General features: G+C 35.5%; 11 protein-coding genes across 11 annotated transcripts; 5 read left to right on the top strand and 6 right to left on the bottom strand.

Annotated features, from left to right (window-relative positions):
* Positions 1-127: 127 nt before the first annotated feature.
* Positions 128-1,954, bottom strand: RO3G_13063 (T-complex protein 1, theta subunit; the record flags this gene model as incomplete). Its single annotated transcript, XM_067667647.1, has 4 exons — positions 128-1,350; positions 1,410-1,691; positions 1,750-1,840; positions 1,898-1,954. 4 exons carry the CDS (start codon positions 1,952-1,954, stop codon positions 128-130), a joined length of 1,653 nt encoding a protein of 550 aa, XP_067523748.1.
* Positions 1,955-2,471: 517 nt separating this feature from the next.
* RO3G_13062 (uncharacterized protein) lies at positions 2,472-2,998 on the bottom strand (the record flags this gene model as incomplete). Its single annotated transcript, XM_067667646.1, has 3 exons — positions 2,472-2,520; positions 2,575-2,744; positions 2,891-2,998. 3 exons carry the CDS (start codon positions 2,996-2,998, stop codon positions 2,472-2,474), a joined length of 327 nt encoding a protein of 108 aa, XP_067523747.1.
* Positions 2,999-4,006: 1,008 nt separating this feature from the next.
* On the top strand, positions 4,007-4,859 carry RO3G_13061 (cytidylate kinase; the record flags this gene model as incomplete). Its single annotated transcript, XM_067667645.1, has 3 exons — positions 4,007-4,058; positions 4,114-4,184; positions 4,251-4,859. The coding sequence occupies 3 exons, from the start codon at positions 4,007-4,009 to the stop codon at positions 4,857-4,859; spliced, it is 732 nt and encodes a 243-aa protein (XP_067523746.1).
* A 1,177-nt stretch (positions 4,860-6,036) lies between these two features.
* RO3G_13060 (uncharacterized protein) lies at positions 6,037-6,576 on the top strand (the record flags this gene model as incomplete). The annotated part of the gene is made up of 1 exon (XM_067667644.1): positions 6,037-6,576. One exon carries the CDS (start codon positions 6,037-6,039, stop codon positions 6,574-6,576), a length of 540 nt encoding a protein of 179 aa, XP_067523745.1.
* A 466-nt stretch (positions 6,577-7,042) lies between these two features.
* RO3G_13059 (uncharacterized protein) lies at positions 7,043-8,095 on the bottom strand (the record flags this gene model as incomplete). Its single annotated transcript, XM_067667643.1, has 1 exon — positions 7,043-8,095. One exon carries the CDS (start codon positions 8,093-8,095, stop codon positions 7,043-7,045), a length of 1,053 nt encoding a protein of 350 aa, XP_067523744.1.
* A 242-nt stretch (positions 8,096-8,337) lies between these two features.
* Positions 8,338-9,300, bottom strand: RO3G_13058 (2-dehydropantoate 2-reductase; the record flags this gene model as incomplete). The annotated part of the gene is made up of 1 exon (XM_067667642.1): positions 8,338-9,300. One exon carries the CDS (start codon positions 9,298-9,300, stop codon positions 8,338-8,340), a length of 963 nt encoding a protein of 320 aa, XP_067523743.1.
* A 419-nt stretch (positions 9,301-9,719) lies between these two features.
* RO3G_13057 (uncharacterized protein) lies at positions 9,720-11,730 on the top strand (the record flags this gene model as incomplete). The annotated part of the gene is made up of 4 exons (XM_067667641.1): positions 9,720-9,731; positions 9,786-10,517; positions 10,572-10,843; positions 10,902-11,730. 4 exons carry the CDS (start codon positions 9,720-9,722, stop codon positions 11,728-11,730), a joined length of 1,845 nt encoding a protein of 614 aa, XP_067523742.1.
* A 430-nt stretch (positions 11,731-12,160) lies between these two features.
* Positions 12,161-12,378, bottom strand: RO3G_13056 (uncharacterized protein; the record flags this gene model as incomplete). Its single annotated transcript, XM_067667640.1, has 2 exons — positions 12,161-12,264; positions 12,309-12,378. 2 exons carry the CDS (start codon positions 12,376-12,378, stop codon positions 12,161-12,163), a joined length of 174 nt encoding a protein of 57 aa, XP_067523741.1.
* Positions 12,379-16,496: 4,118 nt separating this feature from the next.
* RO3G_13055 (uncharacterized protein) lies at positions 16,497-16,714 on the top strand (the record flags this gene model as incomplete). The annotated part of the gene is made up of 2 exons (XM_067667639.1): positions 16,497-16,566; positions 16,611-16,714. The coding sequence occupies 2 exons, from the start codon at positions 16,497-16,499 to the stop codon at positions 16,712-16,714; spliced, it is 174 nt and encodes a 57-aa protein (XP_067523740.1).
* Positions 16,715-17,570: 856 nt separating this feature from the next.
* On the top strand, positions 17,571-21,478 carry RO3G_13054 (uncharacterized protein; the record flags this gene model as incomplete). Its single annotated transcript, XM_067667638.1, has 12 exons — positions 17,571-17,700; positions 17,829-17,873; positions 17,929-18,025; positions 18,078-18,148; positions 18,204-18,445; positions 18,529-18,702; positions 18,752-19,225; positions 19,281-19,813; positions 19,896-19,970; positions 20,024-20,218; positions 20,268-20,478; positions 20,537-21,478. The coding sequence occupies 12 exons, from the start codon at positions 17,571-17,573 to the stop codon at positions 21,476-21,478; spliced, it is 3,189 nt and encodes a 1,062-aa protein (XP_067523739.1).
* A 2,978-nt stretch (positions 21,479-24,456) lies between these two features.
* RO3G_13053 (uncharacterized protein) lies at positions 24,457-25,134 on the bottom strand (the record flags this gene model as incomplete). Its single annotated transcript, XM_067667637.1, has 4 exons — positions 24,457-24,522; positions 24,572-24,677; positions 24,734-24,857; positions 25,041-25,134. 4 exons carry the CDS (start codon positions 25,132-25,134, stop codon positions 24,457-24,459), a joined length of 390 nt encoding a protein of 129 aa, XP_067523738.1.
* Between the last annotated feature and the right edge of the window lie 1,022 nt (positions 25,135-26,156).

The following is a 26,156-nucleotide window of genomic DNA, read 5'->3' as shown; positions in this document are numbered from 1 at the left end:
TTAAAAAGCAATACTGAATTTTCCTAATGCTACAGAATTATCTGCCAAAACTTCACAGTACATGTTGTGTCATTTTTCAAGAAATGAGCATCCTTTTTTTTTATTAAAATTACAGTCAAGTATTCAATTAATCATCTGCGTCCCAATGACCCTCCTTCTTAGGAGGCTTTGGTCCACCAGCTGGTTTAGACATGATAATTTGATCAACGCGAAGGATAGTTATTGCTGTATCAGCTGCTAGCTTAATAGCATTGTACTTTGAAGCAAGACAGTCGTAGATATTCGCTTTAGATGCATCTAATGTACCATCATTTTCATTTTCGACATCAACACCAACACTTAAGCCTGCATCTCCTTCTTGGTAATGGGCAGCATATAAACGAGAAAGAACTGCAGTAGCGTCCATACCAGCATTTTCACACAAGGTACGAGGAATCACTTCTAAGGATTCAGCAAATCTCTTGATAGCGTGTTGGTTTAATCCAGGTGTTTTAGCAGCAACTTGTTGAAGACGTTTGTTGAGTTCCATTTCAACAGCACCAGCACCAGGTAACAAAAGAGGATTCTTGGTAGCAGCCTTAATGACATTGACACCATCATCAATGGCACGCTCAATATCATCCATATGGTTTTGTGTGGCACCACGAATGACAATGGTGGTTGTGCGGGATTTGTCTGATTCTTCTTGACGGAAGACAGTAACACGGTCAGAACCGATTTCGACAGTCTCAACTATATCACATTCACCCATTTCTTCAGCCATTGGTGTTCCCAAACGAGCTAGCGCAGTGGCACCGATCACACGGCAGAGACGTCGCAAGTCGAATTTGGAAAGAACCTTGACGGCCATAATGTTGTATCTATTCAAGTAATGAAGAGCGAGTTCACCAATACCGTTACCAGTGACAACAACCTTAACACCAGCCTCTGCAAGTTCTTTGAAAATTCCTTCAACTTGTTTTTCTTCATCTTTACTAAAGCTCAACATTTCTTGTGCATTGTGAATCAAGACAGTGCCTTTTGTTTCTGTTTGTGAAATATCCAAGGGACAAGTAAATACAGCAACCTTGGCGTTTTTCACATTTTGTACAATTCCTTCAGGTTCACGACCAAATACCATGCCACGAACAACGCGAGATTCATGAATGCTAGAACCCATCACCTTTACAACTCGAACATTATCGACATTGAAATCTTTGGGATTCTTTGGCATAATGTTTAAGGCAGCCTCTGTAACTAAATCTCCCAAAAATCCTTCATAGCCATATTGCTTTGAAGAAATACTGGCATTTACAATCTTTAAAAGTTCATCACGGCTAGTAAGTGATTCAACTTTGTTGACAGATAATTCTAAATAAAAAAGATTTTGAGCTTTTATGTATCATTAAGAGCATATCACTGTATATTACCTTCAATAATGGATAAAGCACGTTCTCTAGCCAATTCATAACCTTGAATTACTTCAGAAGGATGAAGACCAAGTCTTAAAAGATCGGCAGCTTTTGTTAAAAGTTCACCAGCAAGAACAATGACTAAGTTAGTGTTATCTCCTACTTCGCTTTCTTGTTGTTGAGAAGCCATGACTAGAAGTTTAGCTGCAGGATGAACAACATCAAGTTCACGGATGATGGTGGCAGCATCGTTTGTAACAAAAAGTTTTTCAAGATGGTTGATGATCATCTTGTTACGACCTAAAGCAAAACATATTTAGTACAGAACTGAACTCATATTGAAAAGCTCAAAAGTTACCATTAGGGCCCATAGAAGTTCTGACCACTTCGGAAAGCTCATGAGTTGCTTCAATGTTGCGAAGAACAGCTTCTTCTACACCTTGTTGAAACTAAGATGAATAAAATTGATAAGGATTCTAGTAAAGTATATCTTTCTTTTTTCTTACTTTATATCCATCTTTGAATAATTGAGGAAGAGTTCCTTTGGGTACACGCAATGCCATCTTGATCTATAATGCGGTATAAAATAGATTGTTCAAGAAAAAAAAAATTTATTCGTGCAGGAGAATCTTTCCTTTTTGACAGAAATATTGTCTGAAGCGGAGCCCCCTAAATCCATACGTCAATTAAAAATAAAGTCACAACTTCCTTATGCCTTCCCAAAGTCAAAACTTGGAGAAGCAAAAGTTGCAATTCTATAGAAAACGATGATAAAGCTAAGCTCTAGAAAATACATTTGTTACATGATTATCAGTTCACTCTCGTATTTTATTTTACTTTATGATCAATTCGTAGCGGATGTTTAAACTTTGCACGTTCTTTCGTTAGGCAAAAGGCTGAATTGTACGTAGACTAGTACAGCTCACGTGTTATAGTTATAACTCGGTTTACTCGCGTATTTCAATAAACTACAGTGCTTCTAGAACGTGGAATCGCACCAGATAGGAGTTGATATCGCACTGGACCAAGAGTGAACGTTGCGGATTCTATTAATGAATGTTGCCACGCTGGCAAACCAGATCACGTATTTCCAAGGTGAGTTGCCGCACAAGCCTTGACGTCTTTTAGGCTATAAAAAGCGCACCAAAGTCACCAACCTCAAGTTTTTTTTTCTTGTACATACCTAATTAAATCAGAGCCTTTATCATAACGAGCATTTAATATTTGTACAAAGGTAGAAAGGGAACTGTTGCCGATGAGCATGAAAGGCCAGAGCTTATGGATTATATTGTTGAGGAGGAGCAGTATTGTCTTGAAATATTGAGCTCCTACACCCAGTGTTTGTCTACAGTGCTGCAAAAAAAAGTTAAATACACGGATATCATGGAGACAGGAGACAACGCAAAGGTCGATACTGACATTGTTATGTATGGAAGCATCGATCAAGCATAATTATTCGCTATAGACGGATCATGATATAGTGAAATGCTTCAAATTACTTTTTGAAAGGTGTCTGAGCGCCTCTGCTGCTGCTGCAAGGTAATTGAATAGATCAGTATCCACATATGAAGGATTATTACGTAGTCATGAATAATGCACTTAGTCATATTCTTGAGAACATAACCAAGTATAGTATGTCTCGAGGGCTATCGCTGTATTTACTTGCCGTAATATTCTCTTGATCTAAATTCGAGTAATTCTGATCAGTTGTTAAAAGTGAAATAAAATGTAACGAGTTTCTGGAAAAGGAGACACTGATGATGAGAATGAACAGGACTTCCAATAACTTAGAGCTGAGCATCTTTAAAGGCTTTGTCTTGCATTTTTACAAATGCTTGAAAAAATGACATGACAAACAAGAACTCTAAAAAAAAGCCCCTCTCTTTTCATGACATGTTCTAATTACATATAACCTTCCTTCTTCTTTCTCTCAAAAACACATTGATCCGCTGATAAGGATAGTTTACAATTTCATCACCAGTACAATTATTTTCACCGCTGATACTACCACAGTTGGTATATTTATTGTTATTAAACAAAAGTAGCACTTATCACCTATCACTTACATCGCTGGACATAAAAACGACGTTGATCCTTGGTGCCACCAATCAACGAGTATATGCAAGAGTGGATGAGACGCCATTTCGTTTTCCAAAACTCTCCATCATCTACAGGTTGTCACAAGCGCCAAACCTCCTCAACAATATAATCCATAAGCTCTGGCCTTTCATGCTCATCGGCAACAGTTCCCTTTCTACCTTTGTACAAATATTAAATGCTCGTTATGATAAAGGCTCTGATTTAATTAGGTATGTACAAGAAAAAAAAACTTGAGGTTGGTGACTTTGGTGCGCTTTTTATAGCCTAAAAGACGTCAAGGCTTGTGCGGCAACTCACCTTGGAAATACGTGATCTGGTTTGCCAGCGTGGCAACATTCATTAATAGAATCCGCAACGTTCACTCTTGGTCCAGTGCGATATCAACTCCTATCTGGTGCGATTCCACGTTCTAGAAGCACTGTAGTTTATTGAAATACGCGAGTAAACCCTTTTGGTAAATTCAAGCCCAGATGTAAAACAAACGGACAGGCCTGTCATAACTTTTTTTAATAGAAATGTCTCAATTATTTAGAATTGCCATCGATGGACCGGCAGCATCTGGCAAAAGTATATAGAAGAAAGATTTTTTTTTTTTGCTGTTGTTAACTTGTGTTGATTACAGGTACTACAGCAAAACTTTTAGCAAGCAAACTAGGGTTTACTTATATTGATTCTGGAGCCATGTTTCGAGCTGTAAGGTTTCATATATTTTAGTCTTATTATACACGTAGTCTTTATAAGATACAAAAAAAAATATAGATAACCTTGAAGTGTCAGGAGAACAATATCAACCCAAGCGATCCAAACAATCAGAGCCAAGTAGCAGAAATTGCTAAAAATTCGCATATTCGATTTCCTTCAATAGGACAGGTAGAATTGGATGGTCGCGATGTAAGCAATCTTATTCGTACATCCAACATCACAAGAAATATAAACTTGGTGGCAACGAACCCTATGGTACGCGCTCATTTAGCACAATACCAGCGTGCTATATCAAGAGGTGAAGCACCAGGATCGATTTCCGAAGGGTTCGAGTGGCATGGTAAACGGGTGCAGGGCATCGTGATGGATGGAAGGGATATAGGTACTGTGATACTTCCAGATGCAGAACTTAAGGTATTTATCGAAGCAGATGTCTGGGTGAGAGCCCAGCGTCGCTTTGATGAGTTGAAGGGTAGACAAGGTGACTTGTTGAAGGAAACTTTGGAAGATGTAAAAAACGATTTGGATGCACGCGATTTAGCAGACCTTACGCGAACCATTTCACCATTGAAAAAGGCAGATGATGCCGTTGTATTGGATACTAGTAATTTATCAATAGAGATGCAAGTAGGAAAAATAGAGAACTGGGTATATGAAAGAATTTGATATGATACAAAAAAAAGTAAATAAAGCAAAGTATACGATTAATTTATTATTATTATTATTATTATTATTTCTAAATAACCCATGTGAGCACATAATAATATGAATATTGGATTGCCCGGGTCAGATCAAAGGGGAGTATAAAAGAAACTAAAAACCTTTTGCTAGTCAAAAGGGAAAAAAGATAAAGAAGGGGAGAGGAAAAAGAAAATGTATCTTCAAATACTAGATCAATTGTTGCATATCCAAGCTACCAACTTGATACCAAGAGAGGGAGATTCAGGAGGGAAAAGCAAAGTATACATTCTTTTCAAAAATTATTCACTAAAATTTTGAAAGGATTAGCTGAATTTAAGAAATACAGTTAGACATTTTCCTGAGGTAATCTTAGCCAAAAAATAAAAATCCTTTTAGCCAAATTCAGCATACAAATTGGCCATTTCGTAGTACACTTTCTTTACTGTTTCTTTTTGCTTTAATTAATCCCTAGTTATGAGTACTTTTGTATATGAAGACGGCCTTGGAAACTTTGTGGGAGAGAATGAAGAAGAAGCAGTGATTACTGAAATCGAGTTGACAATGAAACTTCTCCACTAGACGGCGTTACGAATTATGATCAGTACATCGACTTAAAGCCTTCTGAGAAGCAGGTTATAAAAAAAGAAGAAAAAATTGAACGCGCTAGTGAATTACTAGTCAAGGCTCGTTCAATAGGGAAAGGAAGACGTGCTTACAGAAAGTACTCGGACGAGGATAAAGAGTATTCTTTTGAGTTAGTTTTTGAAAAGGGTTTGAAAGTAGCCCAAGCCGCAAGAAAGCTAGGTAGGCCTACGCAGACTGCCCAGGGCTGGTATGATAGAGACCAAAAAGATCCACAAGACATTATTCAGAGAAAAACTGCTAAGAATCCTGCTGGAAGGCTACTATTTTTAGGCGAGGACCACAGAATATTTTTAGTTGATTACATCGATAAGAAGCCATCGTTGGCATTAGATGGAATAATGGACGGCTTATCAGCTCAATTTATTGGCCCGAGCATCTCTAAACTGATGTATACAATTTCATAAAAGAGAAATGTAGAATCAGCTTGAAGAAGACACACTTCCATTCAGTGGAAAGAAATTCATCTGAGAACATCCAAAGAAGATAAGAGTGGATTAAAAGATGAATGGAGACTGATATGGACTATCTCAATAACTGTATATTTATCGATGAAGCTGCTTTTCATATCAATATGAAAAGAACTGTACCTTGGTCTAAGATAGGTAGTCATGCCGAAGTAGTTATACCCAAAACAAGAGCTAAGACTGCGACCATACTTGGGGCAATTTCTTCATATGGAGTTATCAATGTGAAAGTGAGAAAGCCAAGAGCCGTTAATCAAAACAAGAAGAGAAAGGCAGGAGGCGGTAAAGCTGTAATCAACACTCAAAGTAGAGGCGGTACTGTCACAGGCCATGATTTCAATTTCATATGCGACACAATGGATGTTTTAGACAAGCACGAGAAGTTCAAAGATTGCTACATAGTAATGGATAACCTGCTTATTCATAAGAACGCTAACATTGAAAAAGAGATTAACAGACGGGGATTTGGTTGTGAATATCTTCCCCCATATTCCCCTGAGCTAAATCCTATTGAGCAGTTTTGGTCTGTTTGTAAGAGCAAAATGAAGAGAAGAACTCTTGCAAGAAGAAACGTTATCTTCAAGAATACGTGATGCATGCAGTAGTATTCTTTTGAGTGATCTTAAAGGATTTTGTAGATATTCCATGACAAGGTTTGAAGATTGCTTAAATAGAAAACATACTTAATAAAGAAAGAATTATACTTAATTAGCATGATTTAGCTAATTTGTATACTGAATTTGGCTAAAAGGACTTTTATTTTTTTGGTTAAGATTACCCCAGGAAAATGGCGAATAATTTCTGAAAAGTATATTTGGACTGAGATATGCTGTTTAGGTTTTGGTGATAAGGAACATTTGGACTTACAGCCGAAATGCTTTTAAGAAGACAAATATGACTACTTGTTTCCAAATGCCACAGCTAGTTTAAACGATGAGTTTTAGATTAGTATTCTATTATGTATATCGTGTTAAATAAACTACTAATAAACATAATTGGTATAGTAACAAAGTTTACCGATACTTTATTGTTTTCAAGTTCAGTTTCTTATGTAGTATGTTATTCAGTAAACAAATGTCTAAAATCAAGTCCAATACGCCCTAGCGATATTCCACAATATTCAAACTGTGTTAGCAATGAGTTTTTTGAAGATTCATCTTCAATGATTGGCAGATATGTATTTAATGTTGTTCTAATAATGCCGACAAGATGCACCATATAATCCGATAAAATTGGTCCTTGCTCATGGGGAAATATCCAAATGTATTGCGTTCCGATTTCAAGCATTTGTTCTCGTATTATATCAATAAATTTCTTTAAATATTCCACAGCATCCCGACTTCTCTGCTTTGTATCTTCTGACATATCCCGCTTAATACGAGCTAATTTTTGTTGCAAGAAATCGTGTCTACACCTTAAAAAGACCATTCGTAACTCGTCTTCTGATTCAAACACATCCATACGACGAAGAAACCCAACAGAATTCATTGCAGCTGCTAATCGAATCGGCTTACGTAAATGAGAAATAAGTTGGATCAACATGAGATCAAAGCATGCTTGAACCTGCTGCTGAATACTGGTGATGACAGAAAGTGGGTATCTGACTGATAATAGTCGTACGTGCGAAGCTAAATCCATGACTTCTGAGTAGTAGCCGTTCCAGACACAGGTTTCCATAAGCTGAGGAATCTCGAGTAGTTCTGTTAGCACATCTTCGTTTTCTAACACGCATGTGATTTTACTTTGTTCCTCTTTAATCTCCTTTGCATTCCGCGTAAAAGTATCACAGGCTGCTTGTAGTTCGTCAATACAGGTTGAAAATTGATCAAGCTCGTTATTAGTATCATCAAGTGAATGAGAGAGTTGTTCAGCACAAGTTTGAGAATCTAAAAAAGATGGATAATTGCTAAATGCAAGCTTCTGAGAATCTTGTTTTGCTTTTTCTTGTTTTTCTTTCAGTTGGACTGATTCGCGTAATAGTTCTGACAAAGATAAACTCGTAAGTCGATTGAGATAGTCGTGGGTTTTCTTGACATAGTTCTCGTCTGCAGAAGGATCGTTTCCCATTAAAAGTTGGTAGAGTTCATCATTATTATCAATTTCTGGAGACATGTTTAAAAGTCAAATTATGACCAAAGAAGAAGAGGGGGGAAAAAAAAAGTCTTGCTGAATTACACAAATTTGTCAATAAATTAGTTGGGCTCAACAATGCCCATCTCACTGTAATCACATACCCTACAGCTTGCCATATGAATTTATTTATATATGCAAGCATGATTCTTAAAATATTTGTAACTTCTGTCCTATTAGTTATAGAAATGTATTCCTATAACGCAGAAGACTTTTTTTTTTATTTATCTAACCCCACAAAGGATTTCTTTTGCATGGATAAGGTTCACCATATTTTGGTTTGTTGTTGTATTAACATTTCTTTCCTTTCCAACTTTACAAATATATCCGTTAATATAATCAATTTCTGTAAGTCTACCATTTTGAATATCTTGTAAAGTTGAGCATGTGTTTTCTCTAGCTTCTATAGCGATATCGCTCACCATTTTCATGATCGATTTGAAATCTTCACCTGGCAAATCATCTTTGAATACTTCATAAGTTTCTTCACAAATAGCTCTCAACATAGCTTCTCCATGAGGATTTAATACGCATTTATTTCGACTGCCCAGAACAGTGGCCACTGAGTTGATGCTTGCATTAATAAAAAGCTTTTTTAACATCCTCATATACACTTGTTCCCAGGGCAAATATTTTGCCCGAAACTCCGGAATTCCAGCAATGACCTCAGCTAATTTGTTATTGGATGTGGCTGATGATGCAGGGTGTTGTCCGATTACTAAACTTTCATCAGTTAGATAACCTGAATGATGGCATATGTCATAAGGAGCCAATCTCTCAATTGCATGGCGATTGACACCAACAAGAATCGAAGACGATTTCGTTTTGGACCAATGATTTTTGATAAGTTCATCCGCAGAACCCATCCCGTTCTGTAAAAGTAAAACAGTAGAGGAAGTTGACAAATAGGGAGCAACTGAAGAAAAGGCATTTAATGTATGTGGTGCTTTGGTAGCTAAAACAAGTGATGTGATTGGATTCGTCTGCTCTTTTACAACATTTGCTTCAAAACCAGAGATATGCTCTGTTTTTCCTTGCCAGCGATAAGTGATTGTATTGCCTCTGTTTCTAAAATCCTCCAAGTGAGATTTTGAACGCAACAAAAGCGTTACATTGTGATTATTCCGTTTTAATATACTTGCAATATGACAACCAATAGCCCCTGTTCCAAGTATGTGGACATTCATTTTTTGAGGGGAAAAAAAACAATTTAAGCGGAAAAAGAAATAGCCATTTATATGGGAAAATGAAACTGGGTTAAATATTCAAAGCTAATCATTTGAGATTGATTTTGTCTTGTAACGCTTACTTGGTTAACTGTATAAATGAACATTGTAAGGAAATTTTGAATAATTTCTGAGCAAAGGATCCATCAGCATAATCATAGAGATCAAAGCAATGTATGTAATCATTAATGCTTTGTGGAACGGCTTATTGAACTTTAGTCATTTAATTACAATATCATCGCCCTATTTGGTGTTTAAGTTTACAAATATCCTTCTGCTTGTGTAACATAGGTTGTGGGGTAAACAAAGCAGAGAAAAAATATTAATAATTTCTTTTTCGATTTTCTCTCTCTCTCTCTTTTTTTTTTATCAAAGAAAAGATGCCTGCTCATGTAAGTCTATTTATTTACTAGGAGAAAAAAAAAAAGAACTCATATCTATCTCAGACACCAAAGACTCCTATTGATCCTAAAGCAGCTGGACCCATGCTTCGTTACCAAACTAATCTCCCTAAGTTACCTGTTCCTGAATTACAAGAAACTCTCCCCAAGTACTTGAAGACAGTTCGACCTCTTTTGACAGACGAAGAATACAAGCGCACTGAGGAAGCTGTGAAGCAATTTATAGCTCCTGGAGGTTTAGGACATGAATTACAAAGACGTCTTGTTGCTCGTGCTAATAACCCTAATGTTGTAAACTGGATGGAAGATTGGTGGTTAGATCAAGCTTACATGGGCTACCGTGACCCAGTTGTAGTTTATGTTAGCTACTTCTTTGCTTACAAGGATGACAAATTACGCAAAGCACCTGCTCAACGTGCTGCTGCCATCACAACCGCTGCCCTTGAATTCAAAAAAATGGTTGTTGAAAAGACATTGGAACCTGAGTATGCTAAAGGTGAACCTATGTGTATGGATTCCTACAAATATATGTTCAATAACTGCCGTATTGCCCACAAGCCAAGTGACTTGAAGGGAACATTTGACCCTTTCAAGAACACTCATATTATTGTCATTCGCAAGAACAAGTTTTACTTTGTTGATACTGTTTATAATGGTAAACAATTAAGTACCAAGGAACTTGAACAGCAGTTTCAACGTGTCATCAATGATGCGGGAGATATCAAGGGTATTCCTGTAGGTGTGCTCACTTCTGAAAACCGTGATAAATGGTGTGATGTAAGTTACTTTTTTAAATAATGTGTACAAATTATTAACATGTTCTATAAATAGTATCGCGATGAATTGCTGGCAGCCAACCCTGCTAATAAACAAATTATTGATAAAATTGAAAGTTCTTCTTTTGTTGTCTGTCTTGACGATTCAAGTCCTTTTACAAGAGACGAATTGGTCCGTGCTTGTTGGCATGGTGATGGACGCAACCGTTATTTTGATAAATCACTCCAGTTTATCGTATTTGAAAACGGTAAAGCTGGCTTTATGGGGGAACATTCCTGCATGGATGGTACAGCCACCTGTCGCTTAAATGAATATGTTTGTGATGGGTAATTTGTTGAAAAGGATGAGGAAAGTATATAGATGACACTGACATCTCTTACATAGACTTGCTAGAAATTTAATTAAGCATGGTTCTGAACAAGTACGCAGTAGTATTCCCCAACCCGTACAACTTCAGTTTGTTTTGAATCCCAATGTCGAAAAAGCCATTGAAACAGCCGAAAAGGATTTCGAGCAATTGATCAACAAACACGAGATGACTGTACTCACATACAATGCCTTTGGCAAAAATTTGATCAAGAAGTTCAAATGTTCTCCTGATGGTTTTGCTCAGATGGCTATTCAACTTGCTTATTACAAGATGTTTGGTACCTCTCGCCCAACTTACGAATCTGGTCAAACACGAAAGTTCCAACGCGGTCGTACTGAAACATGTCGCTCTGTATCTGATGAGTCTATTGCATTTGTAAAAGCGATGGAGGATCACTCAATCAAAACAGAAGAAAAGATAGTCAAGTTGCGTGCAGCCTTGAAGGCTCAGGGTCAGTACATGGCTGCCGCTGTTAATGGTCGTGGCGTTGATCGTCATTTGTTTGGTTTAAAGAATAGCTTGAAAGAGGGTGAAGAAAAGCCAGCGTTATTTACAGACTATGCCTACTCCTATTCTTCTCACTGGTATTTATCTACCTCTCAACTATCCTCTGAACATTTTGATGGCTATGGCTGGGGACAAGTTGTCGATGATGGTTTTGGCGTTGCATATATGATCAAGAATAACGCTCTTCAATTCAACGTTGCCAGCGTAAAAGATCTCGAGGTGCATGGCAAAAAATACATTAACGGTACACACCGTTTTAAACAAGCATTAGAAGAAGCTTGCGATGATATGCGTGATGTATTATTGACTGAACTCCCTGCACAAGCTAAGCTATAATCGCGCGAACACTTGTGTTTAGAAATATTTTGTACAAAAGAATAAAACGACAGCACTTTTACTTTTTCCTTTTTAATCTGCAGGTAGTCTTGTCTATAATATAGACAAATATCAAATGGTCAGCAATAGACTATACTGTGCCTCCACTCTCAATTTACCAAATGTTTGAAAATACCACCCAATTTTTTGAATAATTTTGGGCACTTGTGTGAGGTTAAATTGCCCAAAAATATCAGAAAATAATTTGACCAAATATTAAAACGATTACAAAGGTTCTTTATTCAAGAATTTAGGGAATACACCGATTGAGTGCTGGATGAAATTTTGTACGCGTTCAACAGAAACATCTATCCTTGCTGCCTTAAATAACACTTGAAGAGAGTGTTTCTGCATCTGTCAATTCACTTCTGATTCAGTCCTTCAATACTTTTCAGAACACCTCGATAGGATTGAGTTCAGCTGAATAGCGCCTCTCTAATATGATGGGGTCAACAACATCAGAAGAATGGATAGGGGTATTATCCACAGGCGTAGCTATCAAGAAACAAAAGATCAGAATCTATTCGTCACAGTTGTACTCTTGACATTCAGTTTACTGCCATAGAGATGATAGACTAACACCAAAAGAGACAGTTTTGCCTCATTCATATCCGCAAGAAGATATAAATGTAATGTTTGAAGCTATTATGCTACTAAATGACCCAATTGGTATTGTCATATCTTTATTAGTTCATGAGAAACCAAACCGATAAAAAATTCATGGAGAATAGATGGATATGATGTAAAGGTTGTGTGTTTCAACTTGATTAATATATGATTATTCTTTGACATAATAACTAATCTTTTACATTTTTCTTATATTTCCAAATTGGAGCAAGCTTTCTTTTTTAGAAAGGTAATGCCTCTTTATGATTATCGTCTTCTTACATCTTACATTCCATACTTCTCTTCCTTTTCTTCTGATCATTGAGTTCCTGTTTCATAATATTTGCAGTGTTTGATGTATAACTCTAAAGCTCAAAATACATCAGTATTAGGTTACTATTTCTTTTTTCAACCTTAAAATAAAAAAAAAGACCGATGACAGACTTGCTTTGTGTCTTTAATTGGGAGACAAATGATGTTAGTGTATATGATTCGATAGAATTAGCAATAATTCATCATCAGCAGTGTTTATAGACATAACATGCGCCTCAATTCCTGAAATAATGGCATACAGTGAAGTTGGGAAATATTGGTTAATATAGAAATTTTAACAGTCTTTCTATCTCAATTTTTACCAAAGCATCTGCGACAACAGGCTTGTAGAATTCAACTTGTAGCTCACAATCAAATTGCACTGGAGCTCCAATCTAACAAGCGATCTCCTTGTCTCGAAGTTCTCAGTTTGTGGTTTACCACCTATCCGTGCATACATGTAATTGCTGATATGAATGATTTTTTTCTATAAGGAGCCGAAGCTCAAGTTTATTAATATGACGATTAAGGTCGAGTTACAGCTTTGTTTTTGGGTTTTTTGGGTTTTGTGTGTTACTGACATGAATGAAAGATCAGCAGCCCTTGTGTAATGTTAGTGTTTAGAACTACCGCACAAAACCTTGGTTTGAAGATTTGCGAGTTTCCTTTTCCTTCATTTATTTTTTTCTTCTTCAAATTATAAACATGAACAGTTCCACTGAAAGTGTAAAAGCACCACAATATGTTGAAGACAAGCATATTCTACCACTAAATAATCGGGTCTTATCAACAGATTTTATTTCTATACAGTAGCCGCTCTATTTAAGGGTGGCCAAAATTTTTGGAATATCCACCCTTAAATAGAAAATACTCTTAAATCGAAACTCGTAGCTGTTAAAAAATTGAACTCACTTAATATGTGTTGTAGCTACATTATAGACATGTTTGTACAACACGTTTCCACATAGGCCACTGTCGGTTGGTATAGATTTGGTAATTGTGTAAGAACATTAACAAATCAAAACTTGCTTAAGACTTGGTCAAAATTGCTGGAAGGACAATATACGAGTCGTAGACTCAAAATAATTTTGATGAGAATAAATGTATGACATAAAATAAACATGTACGCCTTTCTTTCTCAAAAAATTGAGCTTTTGGATCAAAATGCTACTGGCCAGCTTAATGAAACAGAATTAGGTGAATGGGCTATGAAGAAATTCATGTCTGCAACAAACTTTACTACTTCATCATCAAGTTGAGGATAGTGTGTTGTTGTTAGACGTTTGCCATTATTGACAACATTATTATTACTATATAACGTTTCAGCATTGTTGAGAATGTTTGATATAGTCTGTTGGGCAAGTGGTTGAACTAAATTGAATGTCTTAGAACAGTGATAAATACATATAGAAACGGTTTTTTCAGTAGAACAAAATTACTTGAAGTTGATATTCTTGTTAATATTTGGGTCATTGTTGACCAAGTGATTAATTCATACGATCTACAAGCGAAAAGGTTTATTAAAACGTTATTCTGTTTGTAACCATTTATGTAAATACCTAACATTTTTGATGTTGTTATCTACAGAGGAGAACCTAGTTCCGTATCATCAAGCGCTAGGAGAAATAGAGATCATACAATTGAAGAAATGCAAAGAAAGAAAGTTAGAAGAAAAAATGATCTAATTATTTGTAGCAAAAGCGGAATAGAACTAAGTTAGATCCTGAAGAATTCGATTGTTGAATCTAACCTTAAAACCCCAAAAACCATGCACGATATGTTCATTATATTATGCAGATCAGTTGATAATAAGCAAGAAGTAATCAAAAAGCTACAAATTGTCGGATCGGTCTTTTCTCGTAAATGAAAGAGATGAATTTTTAGAATATATTCATACTTGTAGTGACAGAAATTTTGCATTTCTAGGTTGTAAGATACGTATGTTGGTTATGGACTGTCCAGATGGATATATTTGTAGGTTAAGAGGTGCTACAGCAGCTGGCTTTAGTGAAGAAGAGAAAACTCTGGGCTTGACTTCCGCAAAGTTTACCAATTGATTTAGATGGCCATGGTAAAAAAAAAAAAAAAAAAAAAAAAAAGCCTGTCTTGAATCATTTAGATAATTAACTTGATGAATTTATGCTATAGGAAGTATACAAGCAAATAGAAAGCATAATTCAAAGTAATAGAAGTACTGCCGCAATCAAGTTCGAGTCTGACGACAACTATTCTGATGATGAAGTATACCTTCCTGACCGTTTACGCTCTCCCAAACGAGATTGAATTTTGCCCTTTCGTCCATACGCACAAATAAAAATATGTATTTTGATAATTTCTTTCATTTCACGTGTGTACCTCAATATTATTAAATAGTCTATTCATATTATATTTTACACATTAAAAGATGATCGTAATCAAAAAACTTTATTGATAGAAAAAGCGTGTTGTTGTTATACTTTGCTTGGTTTCTCTAAATATAAAGACATCACTTTATACTTCGATACTGACAGGATTAACCACGAGAAGGTGAAAGTATATCTAATCCCAAAGAATAAATCTATTAAAAAGGCACAGCATAAGGAAGATCAGGACGACACCCAATCCCCAAATGACTCTACACAACCACAGGATGACACCCACGATTGAATACTAGTGCAGGAAAAAGAAAAAAAGAAAAAAAAAAAAGGCACAGCATAAGGAAGACCAGGACGACACCCAATCCCCAAATGACTCTACACAACCACAGGACGACACCCATAATTGAATACTAGTGCGTAAATTGTAAAAGGATAATCTAAATAATAACAAGATTATGCCACTCTTCAAAAAAAAAATGTTAAAATAAAAATTTGCTACAAGATGCGTCATCAAAATTAAAGTCTTCGGGGAATTCTCCCGCTATAGAATTTAACTGATGCGGCGACCGCCAATCTCTTAGTTATTAAAGCTTGTTTCTATTATTGTTCTCTTTTCATGGAATAGTTAAATCTGACGGTACTCTGGGGACACTTTAAGATCCTTTGATTTGTCGACCCTTTGAAGTGTATTTAGGGACTATGGCTGAAAGTGACAGCTCTCTGGAGACATTTGTATGAATGCGTCGAACCTTTGTGGTGAATTCAACTTTACAGACTTTGGTCCCTGTTGTAAATGAAAGTGAATCATTTGTCTCTCAAAAAAGGTATAATAATGTACAAGAGTATAATAGTTCTTTTTGCTCAGTCACACCTCTTTCTTTTACTCTAGACAGCATCGAAATGAATGCCATACACAACTCAGCAAATACAAATAACAGATTTCAAGATAGTATGAAATCAAGACAATTATGTATGAAGGGTAAAAATATTAAAGAGATGATAACTTCAGGTAAAATACTGATACAGCTGTTAGGTATCACCATCGTTTGAAAAGAGGAGGTTGCTAACACGTTGATTCATCTATTTTAATCATTGCGGCGACGCATACTTATCCCTGACGTTGATACTCTCTTGATGTTAATCTATCATCTCCATGACAGTAAACTGGATGTCAAAAGCGCAACTGTGACGGATAGACTCAGATCTTTTGTCTCTTGAGAGAATGTCAACATGGAATATTTATGCCTATCTAGATGTTGTTTTCGCTGTAATGAAGGAGTTTCATCTCTTTGACGGTTAAGGAGATGGCTTGAGCCAACTGTCCACAATATCTGGGGGTACATGCCTCCAGCCTTTATTATGGCCGAAAGCAAACAACGGTTTGTTTTATTGGCTCGTATAAAAGTATTTAAAGTTATGTCACTTTTTTCTAATTTGTAATTTCTTGCGGATATGAATGAGGCAAAACTGTCTCTTTTGGTGTTAGTCTATCATCTCTATGGCAGTAAACTGAATGTCAAGAGTACAACTGTGACGAATAGATTCTGATCTTTTGTTTCTTGATAGCTACGCCTGTGGATAATACCCCTATCCATTCTTCTGATGTTGTTGACCCCATCATATTAGAGAGGCGCTATTCAGCTGAACTCAATCCTATCGAGGTGTTCTGAAAAGTATTGAAGGACTGAATCAGAAGTGAATTGACAGATGCAGAAACACTCTCTTCAAGTGTTATTTAAGGCAGCAAGGATAGATGTTTCTGTTGAACGCGTACAAAATTTCATCCAGCACTCAATCGGTGTATTCCCTAAATTCTTGAATAAAGAACCTTTGTAATCGTTTTAATATTTGGTCAAATTATTTTCTGATATTTTTGGGCAATTTAACCTCACACAAGTGCCCAAAATTATTCAAAAAATTGGGTGGTATTTTCAAACATTTGGTAAATTGAGAGTGGAGGCACAGTATCCTTTAGCAGTAGTTTAAAGTATAAGCCATAAATGCATAGCTCAAATGAATTTGCCATTAATTGCCTCATATTTTGAGCAATCGTCTTTTACTTCCTGAAAATAATGTCGAATAGATTATATAACACACTTAAACATGTGTTTTTTCTGGTATATTTAAGTCATCAGAAGTGCCAGTGTTGAATTTACGTTTAAACTAATTTGATACTGAAACAAATGAAAGACGACAATGATTAAGCCCTGAAATTCAATTGAACCCATATCATTTAATACTGTGAAGCAATTTTTAAAAATCACGCCCCAGCTAATAAACCTATACAAATAAAAAGTACTGGTATCTGCAAACTGAAAAGCTGTTGGCTTTAAGCTTCCATTCAAACAAGTATATTTACTTTCTATTAAAGATGAACCCAAAGTACAACAAGTGGCGTGACTGACTTTTTCGTCATTTCAGCTGAGAAATAATGGTTTTTTTTTTTTTACACATCTTTCAAAATTTACTGGATATTTGTCCCTTTTATTTCTTTTCGTTCCTCAACAAACAGAATAAACAAATAAAATGAGCACCAACCCACCGGGAGACAAAGTGCCAATAAGTGATCTGAATAATGTGTTGATGACTGGAAAAGCATTAGATAAAACTATAACACAGGAACTTGAATTTCCTGACCTTGCCGATTTATTAGTTTGTAAGAAAGCTACTGAACGCGTTTTTTATTTTGATGCTAATTATAAACATGAAAATAAAAAACAGCTGCAGGGACATCGGATTCTTATACAACACCTTTTGATAGCTTGAAAAATGAGCTTGTTGTAGCAAACGAAATGCAGATACCACCTTATATTAGATCAAAAACCGATGGTAAGAAAAAATTCTGTATAAAAATACAAGTAAAATATTTACTTTTGCTTTATAGTAACTCGTAGTCGAGTTTTTGTTGGAATACTGAAAGAAGTTGGAAGAGCTTGGATGAGTCTTGATAATCGTTTATATATTTGGGACTATACGACTGGGTAACAAGAACATCTTCAAAAACGATTAAATGATACTTATAAAACATCTTAGAGGTGACATTAGTGAATATGCTGATCAAGATCAACTCATTTGTTCTGTTGGTATTGTAAAACCCAAAGCAGGTAAAATATAGGCAGTATATAAGAAATTTGGCCGAATTAAAAAAGTTTGTTCTAGGCGCATTTGACACACACATTGAGTATCTTTTAATTGTTGCAACTGCTTTACAAATTATCCCTATCGGCTTGAGTTTGACAAAACCAACACAATTAGGAGAGCAATCCGTTTTAACAATGATAGCTGTCAATTTAGCTGTCCCCAGTGATGACATTACTATGAGCTCGATTGTTGGCACAGACGATGGAAGATTGTTTTTAGTAGGACATCCAACAATGGATCAAAGCAATGTCACTGGCGACGTATATGAATTGACTTATACAGTAATGAAATTGAAGATACGAAAAAAAAAAAAGCGAAAATGATAACTTATTCTACTTAATAGTCTTCAACAAAGTGGTCGAATGGCTCAGGCGAATTGATTTGCAGAACTCAAAAAATGATCAACCGATTCTTGCCTACACCATTTAGAGTTAAAACGGAAGCTAATGTGAAGAATGTATACGTTGATAATGAACGCAAACTACTTTACATTCTTACATTTAATTCGAATGTTGAGGTAGAAGTGGAGAAAACGTCATTTTTAAAAATATATTCACTTTTTTTAGGTGGTTAACATTGCTGGCTATGGCTATAGCTCGATCTTGAAACATAAGACTATTATTGATCATGTACAACAAATGTGTCGCCAGCAGCAAAGAATCTATAATCGGGAGGAATTTATAATTACTTCACTTCACGTCATTTCAAAAGAGGAATCTCGAAAAATATGCTTAATGGCCATGACAGCAGGTGGTTTTCGACTTTTTTTCACTGGTCATCCAAATGCTCTCCGACCATTTTCTATGGACAATATGCAGAATGATACACCAACTACTTTAGAATTGGCTCACGTCCGACTTCCTCCACCGGAAATCAACTTAAATCTAGAAGGTCCTAGGCCTCGTTATCACACAACATTTTACAATCGAGGAACTTGCATATCAACCAAAGCCAATGAAGAGCATGATGATATTTATATCACTGCCCTTGCTTCAGTACAGCCGGACAAACAATCAAATACATTGAGCTATGGCTATACTGTAAAGAGTCAACTGCCTTTTTTTTATTTGAATTTACTTATTTTTTATATCTTAGAGCGCCAACAGTGTACCATTTATTGAGACAGCAGCTTCCAAAAGCACAGAATATAGATTTGCAGTAATTGAAGAAATTGCAAACGGAACAAAGCAAAGAGAACTTTCACAACAACTTTCAGACCCACAAAGACGATTTTTAGCCGCATCTACCAACTCTCTATGTGTCTATAGCAAGTTGAGGCCTGTAGATATGCTTGAACGTTTCGTACGACAATACCATCCATCTAACAAAGAGCGCAAAAAAGAAATGATTGCTTTCTTTGAAGAATTTGGTGTATCGGAGGCCTGTGCAATGTGCTTGTCAATCATTTGTGATAGTGGTGATAAGCAAGTAGCCGAAACAGCAACCCAAATATTTTTTGAATATGGAGGAGCGCCTTCTGCAGCCAAGCCTAATCAAACACCAGGAAATTATTTGGGACGAGCTAATACTGTGACTGGAATAACATATAGTGGAAAGCATGATGGTTTTGCTTTGTATTTATCTAGACTTTTGGGACCTGTTTGGTCTTTAAAGTTATTTGTTCCAAGGTAAGATAAAAATTGGTGTTTTATTCTTTGAAGTGTTAATGAGGAGGATGTAAAATAGTAAGGATGGAAAAACTTATGTTAGTTGCAGCAACGAAGCTTCTGTTCCCTTTACAGTAGCTAAACAAAAGTTAAATAAATTAAAAACATTTATGGACATGTAAGTAGATGAAGCATATACTGTTGCATCAAATACTCATATTCTGAATTTAGGCACAGAGGCTTTCATGATCCAGCTCATATTTCGGATGCTCGCTTTCGATCACTTGATTCAAGTATGCTTTCTCTCTATTTAGATGAACAAAAATCTATGCACGAACTTTATCTGTTCCTTTTACAATGTATTGATTCAACTGAATTCGCGGTTTTCCTTTTGGATGCATACACAGGAAATCATATACAACGATAGTAAGAAAGAAAAAGTCTAAAAAGAAGATATTTTAACAAGCCGTTTTAGCATGTCAGTTGACAAACCCAGTTTGATAAAGGATATTGATGTAAAGATGATGCTTACATCTCCTGAAGGCCGTGAATTTTGCCATGAGCTTGTAATTACAAAGATTGATGAAACAGCAGTGAATTCCCCAACCACTGGCAGCTCTGTTACGGACAATCTACAGAGTCGTTGTCCTATATTCTTTAGCCCTGGAGAATACTTTTTCTTTAGAGTAAGTCTTTTATTATTTAGATAGCGAAAAATGATGCGATTAATCATTGTTTGTATAGGGTGTAGAACTTATTCGACAAGCACTTTGTGAAGAGTTAGAGAATGAAAGAAGACATTTATTAAAACAGTCTCTTTTACAATTCCAACAAGCATCAGAAAAAATCCCAGAGCCCCATCTTGAGCGTGTATGTGCTCTTTATCTGCAGCAATCTTTCCATATCGGTATTGTTGAACTCATGCTGGACCGTGCTCGAAAATTAGATCCTCAGCAACATGCACTTGCAGTTTTTGAGAGTGATTGCCAAGCTGATGACTTAAGCAAGCAATTGTTCGAGAGCCGTTCGAGAGCCTACAACTTTATATTTAAAACCCTCAAAGATGCCAAATCATTGTTATTACCTAATGCAAACCTGGAGAACCGCGCGCCAGTTGCTGATAAAACCTTGTATGTGAAGCAGGTCTTTGAGGAGGCACTTCAAAACAAAGATCCACTGTTTCACTATCAGCTTTACTATTGGTACATTCAAGAAAACATGATGGATGAATTACTGTTAGTCGACACTGAATATTTGATACCATTCTTTACAAGAGTGATTAAAGATGAACGTACGTCATTGGAATTTTTATGGCAATATTATCGAGGCAAATCTCAGTTTTACAAATCAGCATGTTGTCTTGCAAGCTTGGCAGAACTGTCTAGTAGCGAAATCACACTTGAATCGCGTATGAAATACCTGGCGTATGCTCGTATTAATTGCAGGTGTGGCGAGCAAGAACCAGACACACCTAGTCATGCTACTTCTCAGCTATCGCAAAAATTAGATAATCTCATGAATGCATGTCGTTTTCAAGCGCGTATACAGAACGTATTAAAGAATACGGGTGATTTGGATGCGAATGTGGTAGCAAAGGAGTTGGATCACCAATTGATTGATGAAAAACGTAAATTGTATCCCCTTACCGAGCGATTCCCTGTTTTATTAGAATTATTCGAATCATAAAAAGTAATACAACATACTTAAATAGGTCTATGTATTATATATTAAATATCTTTTTTTTAAAAAAAATTTGACATGTGCGTAAAAAAATGGGCGTTTATTTTGTATTGTGCTATATGAATTATGTGTTAAACTAAAGCATAAGCCCTTTCTATATCTGCTTTAAGCGTGTTTGACTTGATCAATAAGACCTATGTAAAATATGAATGAATCTTTCGCCCTCACTCCTTCCCTTTTCATTCACTGACCTTTGGAAATATACATTCAAGCATCGCTATCGCTTTTTGTCTTAATCCCGGCATATTCAAACAAATATAAATCTCTGACAATTTTATAACAGCCGTGTAATAATTTTTTGCATCATTGGCTGTGATGCTTTGTTGCATGGTTTCTTGAAGAATAGGAATAGCATCCTGATTATGTCCCATACGCTGTTTTTCTTTTTTTTTAGTCACTTGAATCATAAGATAAAGAGACCTACTATGTATAGACTTGCTTTTAAAATAAGGATATCTGGCAACCTTGACTCCTTTTCCTTTTTCCGAATGAAAGTTTCAGTTTGGCATATGATAGCAAGAGCCTTTTCGTATTCTTTCACGTTCAATAAATCCTGGACAGTTCGGAGCATGCCATCCAAATAGTGATCAGAATCTGTAGGAAATTTGGTATAAAGTAGCAAGCCGTTGTGATCGAGGTATTTCCTGCAGTAACCATTCAGCTCATATTCATGCGAAAAAAGCAAATGATGTATACCTTTTTCTATTATTTGATTGCATCAATAAACTTGATCGTATCATCTTCCAATCTAGCAACATCTCACTCTCTCTTGGGTAATTTGCGATAAAAGCATCTATTAAATCAAGAGCTATTTGTGGTTTTCCAGCAAATTCAAGCTATTGTATTGTAAGTGCCTTTTTTTTTTTTTTTTTTGTCAATACCATTTTAGCATTAACCAAGACGGTTTTTTCTATATCTTCTACACGGCCATCATCTGAATTTTTAGCCAATTCCAAATAAGAAGAGGCGAGAACGCTGTTACCTATGATTTGTTGACATTAAAAAAACAAGAGCATAAAAACGTTTAAACAGGCTATTTTACCACAGCGCAGCCATGCTAAAGTTGTAGTAAGGTGTTGTACTCGGTCCATGTTTTCAATGTCTTTCATGATGATGTTAATAGACGTTTTATAAAGTGTTTTGAAAATATGTTGATTAGGTCCTCCCTATGTGCAAGACGCGTTAACATAGATGATAATGTCGAATGCTTTATTACCTTACAAATCATATCACGAGCGTACTTGAGCTCCTTCATGTTATGTAAATAGTGATCTGTAAATACGCTGTAGTCGTGAAAAGCATGACTCTTTCGACATGCATTGATCCAGCTAACGTAAAGTAAATTTAAATTTGAGGTATTTGTTATATAGACGCTTGCATTTTACTATTGAATTTCTTGCAAACAGTATTCATCGTCATTCTGCCTCGCAGCAGTCAAAGCATCATTGAAGGCCTATAAAGAAGGAAGTTAAAGCTACAAATTTTTTAAAAAAAAAGTCGTTCTTTACAAATAACGCGCTTGTAGAATGGCCAAACTTATACTCCAAGATGCCAAGATTAAGCAAGGCATACTGAACCCCACTAAAAAGATAGAAAGTTGAGTATATTTGATATTTCCAAACACTTTTCTTACACTCCTTTGTTGATAGAGGAATTAAAGTATGCATGCAAATGATACACCGAATTGACGTGTTCCTTTGATCGAGCATAATTCAAGTATTTGACTTGGTGAGTATAGGGAATACCAGATGCATGTTGTTCAACATTTCGTAAAAAGGTATGTAAAACGCTCGGATGTATATCGCTTTTCCCAGTCTCTACATTGAGTTGTCTATTAGCTCTTGTTTTCAGTCTTTGCTTGATTTACCCACTCTCAATCATTTCAGCTTGCGATCTAAGAAATTCACTAATATTGTGTTCAGATATCCAACCTTTAAGCAAAGAGCATAAATGAACATGTTTTTCAAAAAAAAAAAAAAAAAAAAAAAAAGCATATACCTTGACGATTTGTAGAGTCAAACAGGAAGGTATCATTTGGACAATTTGAGCAATATTCAGAGAACGCCATAAACAAGTCATGTAATCGATTTGCAGGTAAAGTGAGGAATTCACTATGTGATTTTCTTATAAACAAGCCAAATACGCTATCTTTTTGCTATACAAACAGCTAGTTAGTCATAATCAGACGGTACTTTCTTTTTTCTTACAAAAAGAATTTGATTATCATATTCTTCCTATCCAAAGAAATGGATTAGCTTTTTTATGCAGTGAGATATGTTTTTTTTCCCTTTTTGTACCTCCGTTTCTTCTCTGTCTACTAAATAAGCGAGATCTAAAAAGAGGAAACATAAGAAACTTATTATGTAGTAAGCAAACAATTTCATATTACTTGTAAGAAATTTTTCCAATGCTCTTGGTGTTTTTAAAGCTTCTATCTTTTTTTTAAAGAAAAAAAATCAATTTTATTGAATAGGATTGCTTTTTTTTTTTTTTTTTTTTTTTTCCTTACATTATCCATAATCTCTGTAATGGCATACTCGATCGTTAGCTGATCTACAGAAAAAGATTTAACATCTCTAATAATGTCATCCAATTTAGGTTCTGAACAAGTTTGCTGACATGATTTCTCATTCTAAAAAAAAAAAGAGAAAAAAAGTAGGAATGTTTTAACTCATTATTGCTTATTTTTTTAATGTGCTTTTATATACCAAGACGTTTTTTGTCAAGTACATAGTAAACTTATAAGCAATAGCCTCAGGGAATTGGTATTGAGAGAATTTCTTTATTAACAGTAAAAGTATTATTCTGTAAGGTGTAATATATCCAACGTGCAACATGTATGATTTGAGCAAACAAAAGAAGAAAAAAAAAGACAAAAAAAAAAAAAGTCGGTTTATACTTTGTATTTTATTGACGAATAAAAATCAAAGAGAGCTGGTGTTTGTTTTGTTAAAGAAGGCTTCATTGTTTTTCATGAATTCGATGGCACGCTAAATAAAATGAATACACGTAGTACATGACACCAAATAGAATGCTTACTTCTCTACCACCTGCTTTTTCAAATACTTCTTCGAGTCTTTGTGCCAATACAAGGTCTCCGCGTACTTTTATTCTTCCTGCTACATATGCTTTAACTCCTGTCATACTATGAATGATTGATCAATACATAATCATCTTATGTATTCAAACGCGTCTATTCACCCTCCAGTTATGAAATTAAGTAAATCATGATCCTCTACTTGAATCTTGACCTTCTTTACTTTGAACTTGGTTGCCCTTTTTATCATCTCCTTCTCAGTTGTGATAATAGGCTGAATTGTATTTCCTAATTAAATGCTGGTTATAACCGCGTAAATGTAGAAATCTTGTTTATAAGAAATCAACCTTGAAAAAGCAAATACCTAAATCAGTACAACAGTTCATTATTCACTTTAAACACTTTTTTCTTTCTTTCTTTACCAAACAGCAACAGGTTTTTTTTTCTTTGTAAGTTGAATGATGTATAAACCTTTGATATTTGGCCAAATGGAATCATCTTTTGCCAACTGTCTTTCAATTTCTGGCAACAAAAGATCTGCAATAAGTGCTTTTTGTTTGACCATTTTTATCAATTCAAAAGAGAAAGTAGAAAAAAAGGGGAGGAAAAAAAAGGATTCGAATATGTAGAACAAGAAAGGATTCAAGAAAAAACAAAAACATGTGACACTCTCACACAGTTATTAATGCAAAAAAAAAAATGCAAAAAAAAAAAGGCCAGGTAACGCAATACACAAAAAGGTTGGTGCCTGATCCGTTATATTTCTAATATCTTCATTGCCTCTATTGTTTTATGTAGTTTTGTATCCATACAAGACTTGCGTGATTTTCTTTTTGATTTTGGTAAATCACGGCTATTATTTCTAAAAAAAATTACATCTTATTTTAAACCTTTGTCTATAAGCTTGTGTGTGTGTGTGTGTTTTTTTTTTCTTTTTTTTTCTTGAGATTTTACCAGCAAAGAAGCACCAGAAAACACAATACAAGCATGTTTATATGATGGAATAAAATAACAGAAATTGCCACTGCCTTGACATTCTCCAGTGAGTAACTGAAGTCTTCAAAGGATGAGAGGTAATAACCATTTTAATGATATGCTTAACTGGATTATTCCAATTCAGCAAGCAATCGCCTCATTGTCTATCAAAATCTTGTAATGACAGCTATCATCTTGTTAGATGAATGCTTTCAGTATCTTAATTTTTAGGATACCGTCTCTTTTCTCAAGTTCTTATTCATCTGACGCTTACCAGCCAGATCTGTTTCCATAAATATATGTCTATAGACAGAATACAGAGTCATGCTGGCACATATTGCGATTGATGGTTCATTCAATTAGTTATCGAGAGAACAAGTAAATCCAAGACGGTTTAAATGAGAGAAATAATTCAAAAGAATTTGAAAGTGCTTTGTGCATCTTTATTTTATTGACGAATATAAGGGATGATGAAAGGACAAAGCTTTTAGATGAAAAACAGCAGTTCTTTAGAGGTGATAAGGTGACAGACCATTTTCTTTGTGAAGAGCTGATCATCCCAATGAACAAAAACTTGTCTTGAGCCAATGAATGGATTCATACCAGATACCT

The sequence above is a fragment of the Rhizopus delemar genome, genomic scaffold, assembly GCF_000149305.1.
Source record: "Rhizopus delemar RA 99-880 supercont3.11 genomic scaffold, whole genome shotgun sequence".
In the NCBI taxonomy this organism is placed as follows: Eukaryota; Fungi; Mucoromycota; class Mucoromycetes; order Mucorales; family Rhizopodaceae; genus Rhizopus; species Rhizopus delemar.
Note: the sequence above shows the minus strand (reverse complement) of the source record. Positions and strands in the feature narration are given on the sequence as shown.